Source organism: Stegodyphus dumicola, chromosome 9 (assembly GCF_044657685.1).
Source record: "Stegodyphus dumicola isolate Sdum_Otavi_A_Nest chromosome 9, ASM4465768v1".
In the NCBI taxonomy this organism is placed as follows: Eukaryota; Metazoa; Arthropoda; class Arachnida; order Araneae; family Eresidae; genus Stegodyphus; species Stegodyphus dumicola.
Window position 1 is genome coordinate 116,227,537 of NC_140776.1, and position 23,121 is coordinate 116,250,657.

At 30.3% G+C, this 23,121-nt stretch overlaps 1 protein-coding gene across 2 annotated transcripts in view; it reads right to left on the minus strand.

Annotated features, from left to right (window-relative positions):
• Window positions 1-2,379: 2,379 nt before the first annotated feature.
• LOC118188987 (uncharacterized) overlaps window positions 2,380-23,121 on the minus strand; it is a 116,171-nt gene continuing 95,429 nt past the window's right edge. For both annotated transcript variants that reach the window (XM_085823953.1, XM_085823954.1), the window contains 6 exons: window positions 21,094-21,135; window positions 16,087-16,273; window positions 14,318-14,560; window positions 11,374-11,498; window positions 7,706-7,825; window positions 2,380-5,513 (listed from right to left, as the gene is read on the minus strand). In XM_085823953.1, the coding sequence (XP_085680079.1) occupies window positions 5,351-5,513; window positions 7,706-7,825; window positions 11,374-11,498; window positions 14,318-14,560; window positions 16,087-16,273; window positions 21,094-21,135 (880 nt within the window). In that variant the 3' untranslated portion in view covers window positions 2,380-5,350. The remainder of the gene's footprint in view (window positions 5,514-7,705; window positions 7,826-11,373; window positions 11,499-14,317; window positions 14,561-16,086; window positions 16,274-21,093; window positions 21,136-23,121) is intronic.

A 23,121-nucleotide genomic window follows, 5' to 3' on the forward strand; every position in this document is an offset into this window, starting at 1 on the left:
ACAAAATTTAAATATTGGCATATGACTAGAATAATATATATATATATATTTTAATATAATGTAGCCCATTTAATTTTTTTTTCCCTTTAGACATTTGTTTAGATACTTCATCTAGCTGAACACTGAAAATTTAATTATGAATCAGCAAAAGCATTTTTCACATTAAAATATTAATGCTATTAAAATATTAATGCTATTGATATTTGTATTCACATATAAACATCTAAACAGATGATGAGCACATCTAAACTTAAATGATAATTGGGTACACTTATTCAAACAGTATACAAGCCGATAGCAAATAAAAAGTTAATAACTAAGCAGAGCATAAAAATATAATAATTCAACTCTTTATAGAAACATTTATCATAATTTTGGGCACAGCGTATAGATTTTACTGAAACATAAATATTAACTGAATGTACCGCAGTTTTTATAGTAAATAATAACAGTTAATACTAAATACATTTCCTGGTCATCCAAAAATTTTCGGCACAGAAAGATTAAAAAAAATACAAATTTAAAATCATGTAATAAATTTTAATAATTTTTACATGCTCATGAAAAATTTCAATACATAATTTAATACATTTTTTTGATGAATGATTTCAAACATTCTTTTCCACCATAATTTCCAATATATAGCATGTTTTTAAAAAAAAATATTCTCATAACAGACTATTAATATAAAACAAAAAGGATTTTTATACTGTACAAGGTCATTATAATATTCATTTAATCACATACTTGTTTAAGCTTTAAAAATTTTGCAAAAATTTAATATAATAACGATAACATATAAGCATGCTTATGTAAAATAAAATTTTGAGCTTCATAAACAAAATTTTATTTTGGTATCAGTAATTTTAATAAACAGATCAATAAAAATCCTATGGTTGCCAAATCTTTTTTACAAGATATTTAAAATTCTACAAAATACACAAGGTAAATTTCTCTGTTCAGAATTTGTAACCAGTTAATAATTCTTATTAAAAATGAAATAATGTGGATTTTTTTATTTTTTTAATCTTTACACCTTTTTCAGTTCAAGCGGCTAGCATATGACGTAACACATATTGAATGTAACGTTTAAAATCATGTATATTAAATGTGATAAAAAACACTGCCAATGATTCATTTAAAAAATGGCTGCACAAGAAATTGCTTGCACAGTTTTTCCTACGTTGTTAGAACTTTCATTGACATCTAGTAACAATAATATGGATTTCATTTTCTTTTAGCATTAGCAGATAAATTTAATCTTAATGAATAAAGAATTTTTATTTTGGCAATTTTTCTAAATAGCAAATGTAACTGAGAAAAAAAAATGCATTAAATTTTATTTCTGCAATGGCTTTTCTGCTACAAAAGCATTTGAAACGTTATAAAAACAGCTTTATAGACAATGCTTTAAAAAAAATTTTTTTTTTCAAGGTTTACTTTAAGGAAGGCAGAAAATGATCAAAGATGAACCACACTCTAACAGACCATCCAATTCAACAAATACTCAACATGGCGATCAACGCCACAGATTTGGAGCTTAACAGTTATCATTTGCCAATAAGGATATCACTGAATAAGTTATAATATCATATGGATCATGTGTAGAATTTTTTTAAAATCATTTGAATATGCAAATCGCACCTTCTCAAGCTATTAAAAACAATGAATTTATTCCAAAACCAATAACATATTTGAGTGGCCAAGAGTTACTAATGATGAAAAAGTCATTCACATGAATATTCGTTTTGTTCACTGAATATTCAGCCTGCTTAATGAAGCGAAACGAAATAAAACAATGTCTCAGTCAGTCAAAAATCAAGGTACTGTTGATCGACATTAATTTCTACCAGCTATCCAAACTGTTTACAAAGATTATTATTTGAAGGCTCTGCATCATTTGCATAAAGCAATCTCCTGAAAATTATCTAAATTATGGCAGGACAACTGATGAATTTTGCACCACAATAATGCATTTGATCACAGTTCCCTTTGATGTTTGTGGATTTCAGGTCATAAATTCAAAAAATACAAATGCAGGCTGTGGATTTACCTGATATGGCAACATTTCACTATCTTATTTCCATGCTAGTTCAAGGTCATTGTTTTCAACTTACTGATGCACAAATCCTGAAGAGGTTTCAAAAAATAATGTGAAATACATTTTGAGGACTGAGAAAAGTACAAACTTAAGTGCAATACAATTAAAAGGGGTCTTTTGAAAGAGCTGTAATACATATTGACCAATAAACTGTGAAATCTAGTATTTTACAGACTCATTTCCAACACTTTTTTGTCAGAGACATTGCATTTAAATGTTTAAATCAGCTTTTTTCCAAAAGATAGCACTAAATATCCACAACGAGAAAAGTTTACGAGTTTTTTTTTTTTTTTTTTTTAATTTTATTTTATTTAATTTTATTTTTTTATTTTAAGATTAGTGTGTATGTGTGAAAACAGAAGTCCTTTTGGTTCTGCGTCAAGAAATCACACATTAAATTTGTGTTCTAAAATAAATAAGCAATAGGCTATCTTTGCCAGATATTCTACATTGTTTTCAGAATAATAAAGAAGAAAAAAATGGGCAAGCTTGCTCAATTTATTACTTTTTTTTCCCTCTAAGCAGTGAAGGATTCACTTTTCTGTATATGTACTCATTTTCACCTTTAACCTTTTGAAGGGCGGTATATAAAAATAATTTAAATTGTGGTAAAATTTTGTATGAACTATAACTTATGGACCCTAAGGACATAACATTTAGACTTTTAAATTAAAAATCTAGAGCAAAATCCTGAATTTTGAGAGCCAGATTTTACACTGGTGCCCCTCTAAGACATTTTTTTCCAGGTAGCTGCCAATTATTAATTTTTGTTTTTTAAATTAATTTTGTGTACTTTTGATGTGCGTCTGTAGAGATGAGTGCTTGAATATATTTATGTAAGTCTGAAGACAAAAACTTTTAAATTTTAAAATTTTGCTAGAAATTTAAAAAATAAAATGTATGTTTTTATGCACTTTGATGATGCAAACCAGCTGAACATACTTATGTAAAATAAGGGTAAAAAGCTTTTTACTTTGGCTTAAATTCAATATTATTATTTTATAAAAAAAAATTAGCAAATATAACACTGCACGCATAAATTGTATCATGCTGTAACTGAACTAGTATAATATTACAAGCAGATGTAATAACTCAGCCGAAAAATTTTAAAAATGAAAAATGAATCACTACGACTCAGCTGAGAAAGTATGTTGCATTTATGAAGTTATATTTTATGCTTTAGATAATATATAAAAAAACCATGCTTCATGCTATGATAGCAAGAGCCGCCCCCCCCCTCCATGCACACACACTTTAGATTATTGAGGACCATAAGAGTTTCTTTTTGTAAATATAGGTTGTAATATATCTTTTTGTTCAGGTAGAAACGGTGTTAAACAATTTTATTATTTGATATACCTCAAAGCTCTTATTCCGATTTTCAATCCCTTTGGCTTCCTAAGGGCTCCTTTTCAACTTTTGGATAAATTTTAGTTTGCATCTAAAATGGGCCTTAGATATATTTTCTCGCCTTTCACCAACTGTGAAATTTTATTTTGGAAACAACCTATTTGTATCCTAACCTAGAGGGCAAATTTCTCTTGTGTTCCCTAATCTTTCGTCCGAAATTAACAAAGAATTAAAAAGAATTTCCCTAAAGCATGCATTTAAATCAGCAGTTTTTTGTCATTATACTATGAGATGGACCTTAAGAGAGCATGCATTTAATTTCATGCAATTCTCCATTTTAAGAGAGCTTTCCTTTTGTGTGATCTTATCGCACCACACAAAGGGTTTATTTGATTTATTTAATTAGGGCAAAGCACACTAGGGCTATCTGCCTAAGGGAAGGGATGCCTTTGTGGATGACTTTCTAAGGGAAACTGGCTTGTATACATGTTACACATGGGAAAAACCACGATAACGGCCATGCAGCCAGCCCATTTGCAGGATTCAAACCACGAAACGAACTACCAGTGTTCAGCGACTTTACCGCTCGGCCGCTGGTGGGCTCTCCACACAAAGAGACGAAGGTGTGACTCCCAAACGACAAATTATTTGTCAATCACCTCTTTTAATTTTGGTTGCATTCTAGGATTTTGGAAAACACGAAGAAATGGGTGTCTTTAGGAGCTAACATCCCACATTTAACGTCCACAATTGTGTAAAGTTTTGCCCCCAGATGGCAATTTTGAAATCAATGAGTCTTTCTCTTGGGAAAGAGATAAGTGCTGAAATGAAAATTTTAGCTAAACAGAAAAGAATGAAATTCGAGTGGAGTAAACAAAGATAAAAGAAACTAATATACTTGTATTCAGTCCTAGCGCAGAGTCAATAAACTTCCCATCTCTTCATCCTAAACAACTTATAAACTAATCATAAAAAAATTATTGCATGATTAACTGTTATAATATAAAGAAATTCTGTCATGTCACAGAGTAGAAAAGGAGAAGACTGGTGCTGCCATCTGTTGGCATGGTACCCTCAGTGTGGGCGCCAGTATATATTATATACTGGTTTTAAAATCGTATCAATAATATTCTGTTAATTATCATTTCTGACTGAAATGAAGTAAATATATAAGATTCAGCATGTGTACATCATATATTTTCAGATTTTGAATTTTTTCTTCCCCTCCCATAGAATTTATCAATCTTCAAACATGATACCTTGGAACGACGTATATTAATTTCATAACTGCAAAATATTGAACATTCATAGTGTAGTGCTGCCATTTAGAATCGAAAGGAAACACTAGAAACTTATGAATATAGCTTTTGGTATCAAAAAATTAGCATTTTTTAGGAGGTTAAAAAATTGACAAACAACCGGTATATTTTATATACCAGTGGCCTTCAAATGGTTAAAGTATTTTGCAAACCTAATGGCACAGTTCTACAAGGGCAATTGGGAGTTATTGTGCTCAACAATGGTAGTACAAATTTTTTGAAAATTAAATTTTTTCATCTGTATTATAATAAAAATTATGTCATACTGATGTATTTTTTCTGTGCATTGGAAAAAAAAAGCAAAACTTTATTTAATCAGCAACTGTGGACAAATTTTATTTAAAAAAGTGGAAAATCTTTTGGTTTAAGTTTATATACATAAAATCATAATAAAAAAATTAAAAATGACAGACTTACACAGCTGTACAATAGAGCAGATATTAAAATGCACATAAAAGGACAAATGTAAGTGTAGTAAAAATAAATATTCATTGTACTTTACAAAATATACTGATCCCAAGACATATCAAATAACAACAATAGCAGCACCTCAAGTAAACATTTCACAACTGACAGAAATTTAAATGAAAGACACTTCTCCATTAATAGAATATAATGAACGCTCATTTTCTGGAATTAATTTACTCAATAGATTATTAAGCATATGTAAAGATGTTTCAAGGCCACAAGGTAAATTCCTACTTAGCCAAACAGCTCTAAATTGTTCAATTAGAACCAACAACCTGAAAAAGAAATATAAACATACATTTAGAATGAGATTTTAAACTGGTTTACCTTTTGTTTTTACATAAAGTAATGAGCATACATGTTAACAATTTGGAAATACTCAGAGCTATGCTTTTGTTACTGATTAATCAATATTACACAGACACACTTAATGTCTACGAGACTGTTCCACAGTCAGTTTAATCAGGTGCTTCTCTATTGAAATAATCCATGAAGTAATAAGAGATTTCCTTCACTTATTTTTCACTATACAACACAGTATTCAAAAACATTTATTGAAAAAAGTGCAGATAGCTCAACAATAAAGAAGAAAAAATTCAATATTTTAATGGTTTCTTAAAATCCGTAATGTCATCAAAAAGCTGACCAACTAATTCAGACATTAATGATTACAGTAATGCCATCAAACAATCAATTCACCATACAGCCTGGATGAGATACTGACATTACCACTTGCATGAATGCTTTCTTGTAAATTAATCAAGCATTTGCGAATAAATAAATAAAATGTTTTTTTCTAACTCCCTTCTGGCAACCCTAAAAATGCCAAGACACATCAACTATCATTAGTCAACTATGATAATCACGTAATATTAATATATCCCATCATCCTCTTGTTTTTTAGTTATTATTAAGCTTCTGTATGTGCTTGTGTTAAAAAATGTATCTATCGCTTATATTATTTTAGTTTCAGTATAATAAATATGTTATTAGTGTTTGAATCTGCATCGTATTATTTATGGATAAATCCCTCATATCATCATCAACAAATGGTAAGCTGATTTTGCTTTCTTTATTCTTTATGCCTGGCCAACAGATATTAGATGTATGCAAACTAGAATGCATTCACCTTTTACAAAGATCAAGTGCACAGATGTCTACATTTTCTTTTCTGTTTTAAAAACAGTTGCATTTAAAAATTAGGAGAACAAGAAATGGTGTTAAAAATAAATGTTGGTTTATTTAAAAAGGGTCATCTCAATTTTATGGACCTGGACATATTTTTTTAAGCAACAGATGAATTAAATATCAAATATCTTTCTTTTTGCTCTGCCTGGAGATTGGTCTGAAGTTTCAGCATATAAAAATGAATTTCTTATGCCCTCTTTAAATGGCTCATATTTTTTGTGGCAAGAGAATATACATATTTCTTGTTTTCCAATAAGAAAATTTTATTATGAAACATGCATATCTGAATCATTCAATAGCTCCATAATACACTCATGTCCAAATTTATCTTTACATACCTAATAATAATGATATATTATGAAATACCCAATCAACATAATCCATTTTTGCAGAGAATGTATGAAAGTTTAATTAATAAGCATTATCAGAAGTAATAGTTTCTGATATGCAAAACTGGGCATTATGTCATCTAACGGTGAATCAAGAATTTTGTGCAATGCGAATATCTGTCTGAATGAATTTCTGCAATACAGCATTAGATTTCAGTTTGTAAGGATTTCAGATGATTTATCATGCCTTCAAAGTATCCTGTGACATGAACAGAAGAGCAGACAATCATGATGGAAGAGAGATGTGTAAATATTTCAAGACAGTCTCTGCGACATGGAAATAATTTCAGAACTCAGGAATTGTTATCAGGAGTTCTGATTAATATCATATATGAATAATGCTGCTTCAAGATTGATATTTGAGAATAACTGCCCACTGTAACACTGTCTACTGCTCAGCAGTTAAGTTCAAAGTCTGCAGCCGCTACTGGAACTGTTGTATTAAGGCAAACCATATACAGAAGGTATAATGAAAAAGGCCTTATTGCCAGAAAGCTAATGATAAGTGTTTTACTGTCTTCACCACAAAAAAGAGACCACTTTAATTAATGCAAAAAATATCAGAACTGGAGTGAACACCAATAGTCTCATGTTTTCTTTACTAATGAGTCGATACTTAATTTAACATCTGATTCTAAACATGTTTATATCTGCAAAAGGCAGATTTTATTGCATAGCTCCTAAAATTTTGAATTAATAAATTACTATTTTAATGTACCATTTAAGCATATTATTGATGTTCATAAATTAAAAACTTTGATGGTTTTTAAAATAACTGAATCAAGAAACAAAAGAAGCAAATTATAGATATATTGCTTAGTCTGATTACAAGGAGAAATATTAAAAGTATAACAAATAAATATTTAGTAAATTTAATAAAACATTCATACTTATTTGCAATATCTGTCCTTGCAATAGGAGGCAGATTATTTATTCCAACATTTATCACAGCTAATCCACAGGAACTGGCAGAAGGATTGAGACCAGTGGCAACCATTATCCTACTTAATCTAGAAATTAAAAAAAAAAAAAAAAAAAAAGATTAAACAACTAGTATTGAAAATAAAAAACTTATTGATGATTGATAAATTTAGATTTTGACATTTTATAAACTTCAATTTCACTTTCATAAAAAGTTTTTTTCTAATTTATTCTTCTAAGAGCAATTAATTTCATGCCTCATTAATCATATTTATAATACATTCTTTCCCATGCAAAATTTTAATTACCTCCACTTAGACCACCAAAAAAATTTACCTAGCAATGTAGAAATAAGAATAAGAAAAAAAAATTAAAATACATTTAATATTTATTCAGGGAGATGGGAAAACACCTTTATTCAAAGTTACAAACTAAACAGCAATTTAAACTGATCTAACTTTTAGTGTTACTAATACTTTCAAGGAACAAACTGAATTACTTGAAAAATTTTAAGTAAGTGCATTCATATTTTGTGACTTCCATAAATTATGAAATTCGAACCCAACACATTCTTTTAAGAAACATGAAAATATTTTAACGATGAGAATTTACCCATCATCATTCAAGCATCATTTCTTTAACACATAAAATACCTCATTAAAAATAACAGCAACTGAAGATTTGTTTTGGAGCAATTCCTTTTATAATTATTTATCATACCAATTCTTTCTTAATCAGTTTATTTTCAAGCTTTACTGCACTACATCTTTAAAACCATTTGGAGCATTTAAATATATTAAACTAACATACCTTTTCACTAATTTTTATTTTTACAAGCAACACTGGTGTAGTGGTTAGCGATACTGGCTGGGGAATTGTTGGGCCCGAGTTCAAATCCCAGAAGAGGCTTGGATACCTGTACCTCTGTATAGTGTCATGTGGCACTGAGGTACTTAAAATACTGCCAACACCTTATTCCTCCTATTATTCCTTATTTCCTTAATTATAAGTTAAAAAGACAAAAAAAAAAGTCACATTAGCAGGAGTTCTCACTTCTTTTTTCTTCAGGGGGGAAGACGGGCACTTTTTGTTTATTGTATACTATCAAAAATATGAATTTTTTATTATTTTCAAAGATTGATCAACACTTTTTTTTTTTTTTTTTTTTTTTTTTTTTAATTTTACAGGCTTTTAGGGAAAAGTTCTCATTTCCACAATCTTTATGTAAAAGGTCTACATTTTCTCTTACTACTGTTAATTTTTCTGATTTTCCAGGTGAATAGAGATTCTGCAAGAGCAAGTGTACTTTGAATGATTCTTGCTGTTGCAGAATTCACAGAGATTTTACATGACTATCAAATAATTACACATATTTCAGGCCTATGATACCAGATATAAAATTATTTAGAAAACTACAAAAGATCTACCTCCAGCCCCCACCTCAAAAGAAAATGATTGTAGGATAGTAAAATTAGGATTCTTCATCCCTTATACACATATAATATCTTAAGAACCACAGTAGAGGATGCATAATTTTATTAATGAACCTTTTCAATAAATTATATACAATGAACTCTTATTAATAAATTACAACTGAAGACAAACTTAAGCAATCAACCATATGCTTTTCAGTCATATTGTGGCATCTTTCATCAATAATGAGTTATCAAGTTACTACAATTATTCCAATATTTTACTTATTTCTTCCCAAAATGTAATATGATGAATCCCCAAAGATTCAATGAAGCTGCAGCATGCCCTTCCACACACAAAAAAAAGGGGGATTGCACTGGCAAAAAAAAAAAAAAAAAAAAAAAAAAAATTCTTCAAAAATTCTATTTGGGAATTTGAAGCATAGTAGCAATGGCAAAACTTCATGTCAGGGAGGGAAAAAAAAAGGTGTTAGAATTCAGGTTTTTAAAGAGATATATACAGAGATACTCGCATCATTTTAAAAACACAACTTTTTTTTAGTAAATAGAACTACTCCAAACAATTTAACATGGTTTTGAAATTTTTAATTAATTGTGTTAAATTGAAATAAATAAATTTTGTTCTCTTGTGCTGCATTCACAAAAGTAAGTTCCTAGAATTTAGAAATTTTTAACTTTTCATTTTACATATAGAAAAAAAAAATCAGGAGATATAATAATCTTTATAAAAGAAAAAATAATTTTCATTTGAATGAAACATAACTGCAGTAATTTAAGAAACAGCACCAGTTATTTTCAATTTACTCTTATTATACACACATATTTCTGAAAATAATATGAACGAATGAGGTAAGAACAACACAGCTGAGAAATTGTAATTAAGATGCACTTATTATTTTTAAAAATTTTGTTAATTTTTCTAAATAAAAAAAAAATATTTCTTTCTTTGTCCTCATACATCTAACAATCATTAATAAAATTTGAACCAACAGGTAAATACCAAGGTTATTTAAGTAATCCCATTAGATATGAGCTGAATAAGTAAATGTATTTAGTTGCCTTCTATGCAATCTACAACAATAAGCATTCATACTGTTACTTATTAAGATTCAAGGTTTAGCCTGCTATTAATGTATTTTACCTTTCTACTATATCAAAAGCCACTGTTCATTCTAAAAACATTAGTTCACAGAAACAAAATTAATCATCTTTTGTTTACTGCTTTAAATAACAGTATACACAGAACAATTTAAATTTTTTATCCAATTTATGTTAAGCATGTTATAATCTTAAAAACTAAACTACTGATTGTTAAAAAATAATATCACAGCATGATACCTCTTTCAAACTGTAATTACATTTAAAAAATAAACATCTGACTCTTACAACACAAACTGTACTGAAGAGATCAAAGAGCCACAATTAAGTTATGCCTGTTGTATAGCACAGCTGTATATAGCTACTATATTATACACATAATAACAATGGAATAATTACCCATTACACAGATACAATACATTAACAGCAGTAGAAGAGACATAATAAAAGGATGAAATCATTGTCTTGTTATAATATTAGCCACATATAAAAATTTCTTGAATTTTCTTCCAGTTAATTACAGATTTTATTACAATGAAAATAAAATAAACTGAGAATGGGAAAATGCATTAAATAATTGATACACTGAGATACACCTCTCATCAATACAACCAGATATTTTGTATGTTATGAATTTACAGAATCAAAGGACAACAGGCATCAACAATTTCCTATAAAAAGATATACATTCCAACTTCATGCAATGTACACTGTGGCACTACTCGTATTTTACTTGATTATTATTTATGTGAAATCATGTGGAGATGACAGAATCAAAACAAAAATCTATTTCAGCACATCTTACTTGACACTGTTGCCTAATGTGACAAACAACACCTTTCAGTTAAGTATGTTGTTTTTATCTCTTATAACAGCATTCTTATTTTCAATATATATACTATTAACAATTTTTTTAATGTTTCACTAGTTCTTTGCTTACAGAAACTATTTTTCTAAGAGATACACTTCTTATGTAAAAAAGAATTTTAGCACCATGTTTTCCTACAACATAAAAAGGTCCTTTTATTACAACTTTACGCAGAATACCCTGAATAGAACAAAGTTATTAAAAAAATGTGTACCCAATATTCATTTATAAAGCATACCTGCAGGCAAATAAAAGAAGTTCCATTGCTAATCTCAGTTCAGAAATGACTTCACCATGCTGAAAACAGCTAGGTTTTGCTTTCAACAAGTCTACTTCAAATTTTTTAACATGACGACTAACTTGCTATGGAAAAAGAATAAAAAAATTAAAGAAAGAATTAATTCTCACATAACAAAATACTGTTCACAAATATAAACATCTTCAGCAAATTTCTAAAATTTGATTTTTTTTAGAGCACGAATCTTTAAAAAGAATAAATACACCTATGCCCAAATTTATCTTTACATACCCAAAAATAATGATATTCAATGAAATAATGTAATGAATTTTTGCAACAGAATGTGCGAGAGACAAGCCTAATTAGCATCATTCAATCAAAAGTCATCAAACAGTTTCTAATATGCAATCAAGGCATTATGTCATATGATGGTGAATTGAACACATTGCAGAAAGTGACTATCCAAAAAAAAAAAAAAAAAAATTCTACATACAGCATCTGATTTCAGTATGTAAAGACTCAAAACCGTTTGTAATGGCTCTTATAGTGTCATTTGGATTAATCCATGAAATGACACATCATCAGTCAGTAGCCATTCAGAAGCAGGGAAGACAGTCATAATCATGGAAGTAGTGAGATGTAAAAATAATTCAAGACAGACAGTCTCTACATGAAGGAAACAATTTCAGAACTAAGTAACTGCTGTAAGGAGGCCTGACCAAAGTTATAAACGGAAAGCATTTCAATATCGATATCCGGTGAAAATTGCTCATTGTAACAAGCAGTTAAGTTCCAAGCTTATAGCTGCCACTGGAACTATTGTAGTTTGACAAATCATGTACAGAAAGCTTAATGAAAAAGGACCTAACATCAAAATGCCAAGGGTGAGTGTCTCACTATCATCACAATCAATGAGGACTTGCTTTAATTGGTGTGAAAAATGTCAGAACAGGAGTGAACACCAGTGGTTCCATGTTCTCTTTACTGAATCAAGAGATTTGTCTTATTGTAGAATTCTAAACAAATTTATACCTCAAGTGAGTCAGATATGCAAAATCTTTGAACAATGTGGAAAGTGACCATTCTGGTAATGCAGGTGTGTGGGAATGAGGAGCAATAATGATTGATGAACATACAGCCCTAAACGTTTTCAACAGCAGATCTATGGCTAGCAGCTTTTCAGAGGTGCATATGGATCTGACTTTTATTTATGCTTTTATAATCTGACTTTTATAATGCTTCTCCACATCAAGTAAACCTCATTGATGAATTCCTTAAAAGTGAAGACATTGAGTGAATGCTGTGGCCAGCAGAATCTCCTGATCTTAACTCCATAGAGAACTTCTAAGGCTATCTCAGAAAAGCAGTTGCATGGAGGCATCCTCCTCCTAGATATGTAAATGCTTAAGACGACATTGTTGGGGACATAGACCTAATTCCCCAAATTGTGGCTAATAATTATTGCCAGTATGAAAACACATCATGATATGTCTGTGCAATTCGAGAGTTCTATATTAAATTCATAAGCTTTAATTTTTTACAAATTTTTTAACACTTCTTGCCACATATTATTACCATTTTTATTGTTTCATGCTACAGTTTTATATCATATGCAGTACTCTTAATTTTCTTTCTTCAGTATTTATGCATTATGACATTATGTATCATTTCACATAAATTCATAAAATTACAGTTCAGTTTCTGAAAAATCTGATTTCATGCATGTAAACATAATTTTGGTCAGGAGTGCATTTTAATGACTCAGCATTAACTGGCTTCCTGACAAAAATACTGGGAACACTGTCAGAAACTTAATTACCTATCAGGAACACTAACAAGGTACATAAATGGCAACAACATTTTTACATTATGACAAATAAGGCTAGGGCTATTTGTGTAAAAGATAGATGCTTTTATGGTGCACCCCATGTAAAATAATTATACCATTATGTTAAAATGTAAAAAATAAATTAATAAATATATGTACAACTGGTTCTAGGAAAGACATAAAGCAATAGCTTCAAAATGTTAATGACAATACTTTGAAAAAATATTCTAGCATTTGGAGAAATGCCTTCAAGTGAGCTTAGATGCAAAAGGACATAATTCTGAGCACCAATTATGAACAGGTCCTGTTTTGTATCATTGAATATATGGGTATATATATATTTTTAAGTTATTATCTCAATGATGTATTATTTTAAAAGCAACAGTTTGAGGCCTCTAGCAGGAGAAACATCCGATATTTGAAATGAGACACATTTGTTCCTGATTTTCATTCAAATTTTAATTAATTTTAAACTTACATACAAAAATAATTATTTTTTGCATACATTAAGAGGGAAATACTGTCATATGTACAGCTTCAGCCAGAGGTATACTAAAAGCATAAAAAGGTTTAAATTTTAATTTTTTTAATAAATAGAGATATTTCAAGCAATTTAACATAGATTTGCAATTTTTAATTAATTTGGCTACCTACAACATAAATAAATTACTCTTGTTCTCTTGTGTGCGTTTAGGAAAGAATGTTCCTACAATTTACAAATTTTAAAATTAACAAGATAAGATTCAAGCATTCATCTGTTCATTTATAACATGAATACAGATTACTTTATACATGTTGTACTGCAGATCCCCTAAAGTGTTAAATACATACATATAATACTCAGAATGACCAACTAAGAATTTTTTTAAATACATTTAAAGTAAAATATAATACAAAATAAAATATCCCTATATTATTCATACTCAAAACAGCTAGAATGAGATAATTTTGGAGCATAACGTTAAAAGAATATTTGCTCCCTTACCTTCCTTTTTTTTTTTTTTTTTTTTTTTTTTTTTTTTTTTTTATTTCCAAAAACTGATACATATATGCTTACAACACCTAAAAGTTTGGCTTATTTTTATTTTATATGCATCATACATCCAAGATACTTACCTGTATCAAATCAAAAGTAAAGTTCTCTAAAGAAACTTCATCAGGATCAATAAGTAACTGATGTAATACTGAACTTTGACAAGATGAAATATTCAAAGTTGAATCTTTTTGGCTAGGTATTATTGACTGATGCATAAATGCTTCTAGCCTACCCAGCTCAACACTCAAGTAGCCAGTAATTTGTTCTACATCTTGATAGACATAAAGATTTAGCAACTCTGGTAAGCGAGCATGTAAGTAATCCTACAACAAACAAATAAAAATATTCACAAAATAAAATAATTTTATAAAATCTGGATTTAGAAACAAATGTTTTTATTCATTATTACAGAACTAAAACTAAATCTTACAGAGCGTAAAAGAGACAAAAATAGTAAACAATATCCTAGGATAATATGAAAATGAGAAAATAATAGGAAATTTATGTAGCTTCATAAAATAAATAATTATCAAAATCACATAAATTACTTTTAGTCACTAGCCCATTTAGGTTTTGAACGCAAGCCCTCGATTAAAAACTAATAAGCCCTCGATTCTCTAATGAATCAAATAAACGAACATGTGAAACTCAATGTGATATAAATTACATGGGAAAATAGGAAAATTAATAAGTAGAAAATAAATGTAACTTTAAAGTTGCATAAACATTTTGAAACAGTAAGATTAAATGAAATCAAATAATAAATAATATTAAATAAAGATTAAATGAAGATGCATCAATTATTTTATTGCTTCATTTTACAACATAACTGAAACTTGGCATAACAATGAGAAACAAGGTTAACAAAATAAATCAATTCATAAAATTAATAATAAAAAAATTTCTTCACTTTACATAATGTTTCATATAAAAACATTGTTAAACATTAATAAACACTGATCAGATGAGTTCTCTTCGCTTTTCTAACATAAAAATGCTCAATGCATTACAAGAGTGTGAAAAAAAAGTAATTGTTTCTGAAGATATTCACCACTATATTTTATATATACTATGATGCAGCAATCCATCTTCAAGAAAATAAGCATCAACCATTGAAGACAACATCACGACAATGTGCACTCTGCAGCACACCAACAAAAAGCCTGTAAGAACAGTGTGGGAATGCAGCACATGCAAAGCTGCACTCTGTTTGAAAAAGAAAACTGTTTCCATGAGTATGATAGAGACTGATTTGTAGAGATGTGTTCTGTGGGCGGTGGGCACAGAGACAAACCACCAAAAGTGGTCATTTTGTTCACACATCTTGAACAAAATATGTGTAATTAATTGTCACAAATAATTTCATTGTAACAACTGACATAGTAAATAAAGCACGAGTTTTGCTGAAAAAGTTAATTGCTTTTTCCTGCCCTTCAAAGAGATAATCCAGATTTCATACACCATAATTTCCATGTATTCAAGCTCATAAAAGAATTTGAAAGGAACAGATGTCAATGAATGATTACCAAATGCAGAATGAGATTTCTTTCAAAATGACATGGAGATACTTATTCCATACCATGATAAATGTTTGAAGAGGGCGATTAAGAAAAAACATAGTTCTGGCAGTAAATTTTCATGTTAATAAAAACAAACTACTGTATATGCTTAATACATGTTTATTTCACATAAGTGCAACGTTTTGACTGGCTTTCCAATTTTAAATTCTTAACAACAATATAGCTTCTTAATTCTAACAATTTTACATTCTTAAACATATTAACATCATAACTAAGACAGCTTAAGAACAATCTTCACAATAAAATTATACTTTGCACTATTTGCTTACTTCATGCACAGAACAGTTCCAAGCCATGCCTAGGTTGAGAACGATACCAGGCCAACTAAAACAAAATGCTGGATGATGTGGCAGAGTTTTCCAATCAGCCACAAGCAAACCAAAAGATCCATACAATAATGCTGCTTGAGATGCTTTGTGTATACATGAAATAGCAGTTTCGGGGCAACCTGCAATACTATAAAAATATTTAGCAACTCTGACAGAAATATATATATAATGCAAAATAAATTAAAATAAATATGTTTACTAATAGTAAGATAGGATGGGTGAAATCGGCTGCTTTGTATTTATACATACATATGTATATATATATATGTCATAATAAAATCACAAGGAAAAGACGGAGCACTGTAGATGCGTAGTTATCCTATATTGAAGAGGAAATAATCTGATTGCGTCGTAAGCTAATGTGTTGACTTCGTAAATAAAACTTGGCAGTAGAAGCGATTTTAATTCCATTTTTATTTCCAATTGATATTTGTGGCCATAATCACTTCGCACTCTAGTCGTGCCTTTCCACAGAAGATTTACATTTTTGATATTGTTGGGATAGAAAGCAAGCCAGCAAAATTACATCTTAGGACAGTAGAGAGCAAAAGCTGAAGTGCGTCGTTATGAAAGATGGAAGCACGCGAAGAGAAAAGTTTTTTTTTACAATTCGGTGATTGGTTGTCAAGAGGCATCTGGTATAAACGGTTACGTAAGATCGCATGATTAATTTGAATGACACAATGCAGATAAGTTATTACGATTTTAGAATAGAGAGGAAGAATTAATGTTTATAGTTATATTATAATTCTGATTCATACATTTTTATCTTACATATTCCCCCCTTCAAAAAGAAAAAGGCGTAGCGACAGAGAAGCCTTTTTAAAGAGAGAGTTAAAGCATTAGCAAATAAAAAAGAAAAACACAAATCATAAAATTTTGATTCTATAAAAGTATAACTTATAAATATCAATTATTTTTTAAATAAATTTTTAATTTTTAGAGTCCTATTGAATTTTTCAGCATTTCAGTCCAAAAGTCTTTTTGTTTGAGAATTCACATAATCATAATTCTTCAGGGAAGGTTCTTGTTCTTATAATTAAATGTAATCCACATAAATACTTATGATACTTATTTCTATACTGATAAATTATAATTTAACATCATAAATAATAGGATTAAGATTTTCGGAATTTATGGTTTCACCGTTATCATCTTTCATTTACAATTCCTGATATTACCAAACTGGAAGCCTCGCAATACTTCTAAACAAACATATCCATCAATAGAGCTCTCCTCTTGAGCTAACCAGTGTGTTCTCTGCACTGGTGGCCCAGGGTGCCTAGGCAGTTACTTGAAAAGGCCTCCATTCCTTGCATAAGGTAACTGGCCTTTGCGAACTGCACTAATACATTCCATAATAAAAATATAATAATAATATAAAAAAATTACACACATTCATAAAATGAGTGCCTCCAATATTATCTTACTTGAAGAGAGTGAAGGGAACAACTGTACAGAGGTAATTACAGGCCTCTGCTTAGGAACCCAGTAATACCTCGACATACACTATACTTAACATACAATTACCCATAAATTTTACATGCATTTACCATAATTTCATATTACGTATCTGTACTAATTTCATTTATTTTTAACACCAACTTCATTTTTAGAATAATTATAAAATTTGTATTCAAAATTCTCAACAAAATTTCAAAAACATAAAAACTTATCTTAATATCCTTCCCTATGAATAATTTAAATAGCTTAAAATTAATTACTTAATTTGCTCACACATAATTATGAAAAATTAAAAAAATTAATGAACAAGAATTTCAGATTTTCTCAAAACAAATTGCAGAAATTTTAACCAAAGTTGAAATATAAACTATAGAATCCGAAGCACATTAAATAATTTAGTTCCTGAGCTAGATTCACACGAATGTAATAATTTTTGAGCTGTTGAAAAAGCGGAAGTGCAAATAATTTCCTGTCGCACATACTTGCAAACACTAACTCGGATCGACCTTGAACCCGCTGTAATGCTGAATTCCTAAACGGTAATACACTGATGATTTAAAGCACTTTTTTTCTAAATATTGTAGACATCGGCGAAGCAAATTCAATATTCCTTTTTACTAGGCATTCGAACTTCTCAATTTATCGAGAGATTACTTTCAATCTGTAAACACTATGCGTGATTATTTTTTTGAAGCACTTGCAAAACACCACAGCAGAATAATGATCTGTTATTTTTTAAACACTGAAAAAAGAAATTTGATGATTCACTTCTTTCACATTATCTTGGATTTATCACAAAACGATCATTTGAAGAGCTGAATTAAATTTTCCATTGAGGTTTCAGGCTGCAGGAAACTATCCTTACCGGCTTAATTGTCATAATAAAATCACAAGGAAACGACGGAGCACTGTAGATGCGTAGTTATCCTATATTGAAGAGGAAGTAATCTGATTGCGTCGTAAGCTAATGTGTTGACTTCGTAAATAAAACTTGGCAGTAGAAGCGATTTTAATTCCATTTTTATTTGCAAATGATATTTGTGGCCACTATCACTTGGCACTCTAGTTGTGCCTTTCCACAGAAGATTTACATTTTTGATATTGTTGGGATAGAAAGCAAGCCAGCGAAATTACATCTTAGGACAGTAGAGCAAAAGCTGAAGTGCGTCATTATGAAAGATGGAAGCACGCGAAGAGAAAATTTTTTTTTTGCAATTTGGTGATTGGTTGTCAAGAGGCATCTGGTATAAACAGTTACGTAAGATCGCATGATTAATTTGAATGACGCAATGCAGATAAGTTATTACGATTTTAGAATAGAGAGGAAGAATTAATGTTTATAGTTATATTATAATTCTGATTCATACATTTTTATCTTACATATATACAGTCAAAATTCGTTAATTCGGACACCCATAATCCGGAATGATCTATAATCCGGACCTCAAAGCTACAAACTTTCTGCGCATGCGTCACGTTGCGACTTTTACGGCAACTTTTATGTCGACTTTTATGGCTGCGAATATGCGTGTGCGCGCGCGCAAAATACATTTGCAAATGCGCGTTTAAGGTATAATGGACGGTATAAGCTAAGCTAAAATTATCTAATTCAGTTAATGTTGCAGATTGCAACGTTCCTTAATCTTCGAATTGGATCCGGCTTATTATTTTTTGCAGACTGTTAGAGCAATTTTATAAAAGTAAGCTTGAACTTTCGATTATGCCAAATAGAATTTCTGATATATATTTACTAATATGTAAAGGATCTACAAAGCCAAAGTATGTTTCGAAGTCCATTAACCAAAAAGTGGAATTGCTGCAAAAAAATGGGTAAAGGCATATCCTTTGTTTATCTAAATTTTAACGTTTGCTTATCTAAACTTTGTTTATCTTTAACGCTGCTGTGCGCAATGAATTGGAAGTTGATCTGTCAGCACTATCCTTATCTTCAGAGCAGATGTTTTTATTTTATTTGGCTTATAATTCCTTACTAAATGCAGTATTTCATCTCGATGTACTCCCTCTTTGATATGATTTAAATCAAATTCCTCGTCATTATAATTTGCTTCTGATAGCGAAGAAAGTGACAGAGGTTATTGAAAACGAAAAAATTTTGATTGACAAATTAGTCGGTAGACACAGCAATTATAGGACTTGAACAGCGGAACATTGTAACTGAACAAGAAATTAGGTCTGTTTATAGAATTAAAGAGAATGTATTATCACATAAAAAACGAAGCAACTTAAACAACTTACATTGAAAGAAATGCTTAATAAAGTAAACCAATAAATATTAAGCATTTTTTTTGTAAATTTTGATACCCTTTAGATCATAATTGTTCTTTATTTCATAAATTACGGTTTTCTATTTTTAATTTTATAACTTCTGCATGCCATCTTACCATATTTAAACTGATGATCTATAATCCGGAAAAATTGATAATCCGGAATCGCAGAAGTCCCGACGAGTCTGGATTAACGACTTTTGACTGTATATATATAATGTTGTATGATCTTAAATTCATTTAGTGCGAAAACAAGTTACTACTACTTGCGCAATTGCTGCAAAGTAAGTTAATAATAATTTATTTACTAAATAATATTGATTAATTGATTATATTATCTCCTAAGTTTAATTAAAGTAGAATTATCTTAAAAGAATGAATCTATACTAGTAAGTTATATTTTGAAAGATGTTTTGAAGTAACTTGAAAGTAAAATGTTAATAATGTTTTAACGGGGACTGGAATTAAATCATCATGAAGAACAAAATTTCAATTGTAAAAGGAATAAATTAAAGGCAAGAATTAAATTAAATGCATGTAATCATTGTCAATGATCGGAAATTAGTTGACTTTTCAAGAAGAACAAACCAACTCCCGTTCAATGAACAATAATTGATAAATAAATAGAAGGTGTTTCATCTTTACTCGAGCATTAAGGCTAAGCCAAACCGGCAATTCTAGTCAGGCTAAATATTTCCATGAATAGAAGGGATTACGAACCAATGCTGATATTCAAAGAACTTATTCCTATGAAGTATTTTAGCCAATTCAATTTTGAGTGAAAAGCAATTTCTGCAGTGAATTTCGAAAACCTCGAGTAACCGTCCCCCAACACCCTCATGTTTATGCATTTGAGTTCAATATTATTTGTAAAAGTTAAACATTGGAAATTGTCATTATGAAATAGAATTCAAAGTATAAAGTTGAAATAAACATTAGAAGACTACAAAATATAAGATAAATAATGCAAACTTGGTAAAAACAAATCAAAAATAATATAAAAATAAAAATGTAATTACAAAAGTGAATGTATATATATATATGGACAGACAGACGGATGTACACAGATAGATATAGATGATGAAATTTAAGTACGCAGCAAGTAAATAGTAGTATATAGCAGCAAGTAAATAGTTTATTATACAGTAAGTAAAAAATGCACAAAGAATGAAATATAATTCATTATGATAAAAGTTACCTTCCCCAGGATGTAGTTCCAGTCCCAATACAAACATTATAGCTATGAGAGGAAAAAAAATATGTCATTAAATTCATAAGGGGGGAAATTTTTAATGAAAGCTAACAAAAACAATCATTCTACTACAATGATGTAATATCAGACAGAAAAATACTTTAGATCCCATATACGAGGGCTATCCAGAAAGTAGATTACGTTTTGGAATAAAAAAATAAACAAAGTATAGGAAACAAATTTTATTATATACAGATGAAAGCCACACTCAAATACTATTTTTCTACATAGTCACCATACAAATTAAGGCATTTATCGTAGCGATGTACGAGCTTGGAAATTCCTTCGTCGAAAAATTCGGCCGCCTGCGCCTTCAACCACTTCGTTACCTCTTCTTGCCTTCCATCTTGCACAAAACTTGTGGTAACCAAGCTTTTCGCTGATGATTTCGTGCAACAAACTTCGCGAAATTTGTGGAAAACTCAAAGAAAGTTCTGTTATTGTGAAATTTCGATTTTCACGGACTTTAGCATCGACTTTTTCGAGAAGTTCGGCGGTCACTATGCTGGGTCTCCCACTTCGATCTTCGTCGTGAACATTGGTTCGGCCATTTTGAAATCTTATGACCCACTGACGCACTCCACCTTCAGTGATAATGTTGTCCCCATACACTTCACGAAGCTGCCGATAGATTTCTATCGGTTTACAGTTTTTTGCAGTCAGAAACCTTATTACTGAGCGCACCTCGCAGGATTTTCAATTAACGCAGACATTTCAAACCGTCACAGTATCTGAACGGAGCACAGCACGAACGTCTCACTAGCACGGCTAGATGCAGACTGAGCTGCGCAACGCTCTGACCCCAAGATGGCCGCTCTAGCCCCGCCCCTAGCGGACACAGACGGAAACATAATCTACTTCCTGGATGGCCCTCGTAAATTACCATACATGCAAAATATAGCATTCCTAAGACCAACTCAGTGATTAAATAGTGCTCATATCAATAATCAAGCAAATATCAAGACTTCATGTCAATCACCAAGGCCCCTTGACATTTTCAAGAATAATGGAATCAGCAGTGGTGCAGCAATTTCCAAATTTATTAACCCTCTAAGTGAGCCAACTTCTTGAAACTGTTCTTAAAGACCTATATTTAAACAGCATTTACTATCTAAATTTATATAATTACTTATTTTGGTCTCCGTTTTCATAATCTTCCATTCATTAAGATATTACATTATATATCTTCCATCATTAAAGAAAGTAAGAAAGCAAAATATTTTAAATTATAAGCTAATATATACCAAGTGACAAAAATTCTCACAAACAGATAAAAGCAGTCATGCCACTCCTGAGTATAAAAGAGATGAAACTGCAAGATGGCAAAATGAGAGAACACTGAGTTTGCATAAATATTTTCTATCTGGGAATAACACTGAATTTTAAAATTGAAAGGGAATGAAAGGTCAACTCAGCCTTTCATCCCTTGATTTCCATCCTTTGCGTCAATAAAATGAGTGAAAAGTTTGCTTGGAGACTAAACAATAGGGGTCCTGCGACAAGCTAGCCACTTGTTCAGGGCATATACTTATGTATCCCGGGTCGAACGGTCAAGAAAGCAGATTTCAGGGCACTGCAGGCATTGGCTCACTAGGGCTGTTATGCCACTGAGTATTGAGTATACACTTTCTGAAGCCTGAATGAGTTTTCCATTATTTATCATCTTCCATCCACCATTTCCATTCCAATGAATTTTCAAGTGTGACACACACGCATAAAAGAAAAAAAAAAAAAAAAAAGAGAGAGAGAGAGACTAAGTGTGTAGCTTGAAAACAGAGTGGAGTTGGCAACAACTGCTTTGGTGACGTCATGCCACACACCTCCTCTATCCATGTGGCCAGTTCTGACTTAACCGACCACACCAGTAGGGAATACTGTGTCATTGAGTGAGCATGTGCAACTGCATTCTGCCAGAAAAATGTCTAATGTAAAAAGCCAAACAGCGAAACAACATGAAGTTTCTTGTGAAGCTTA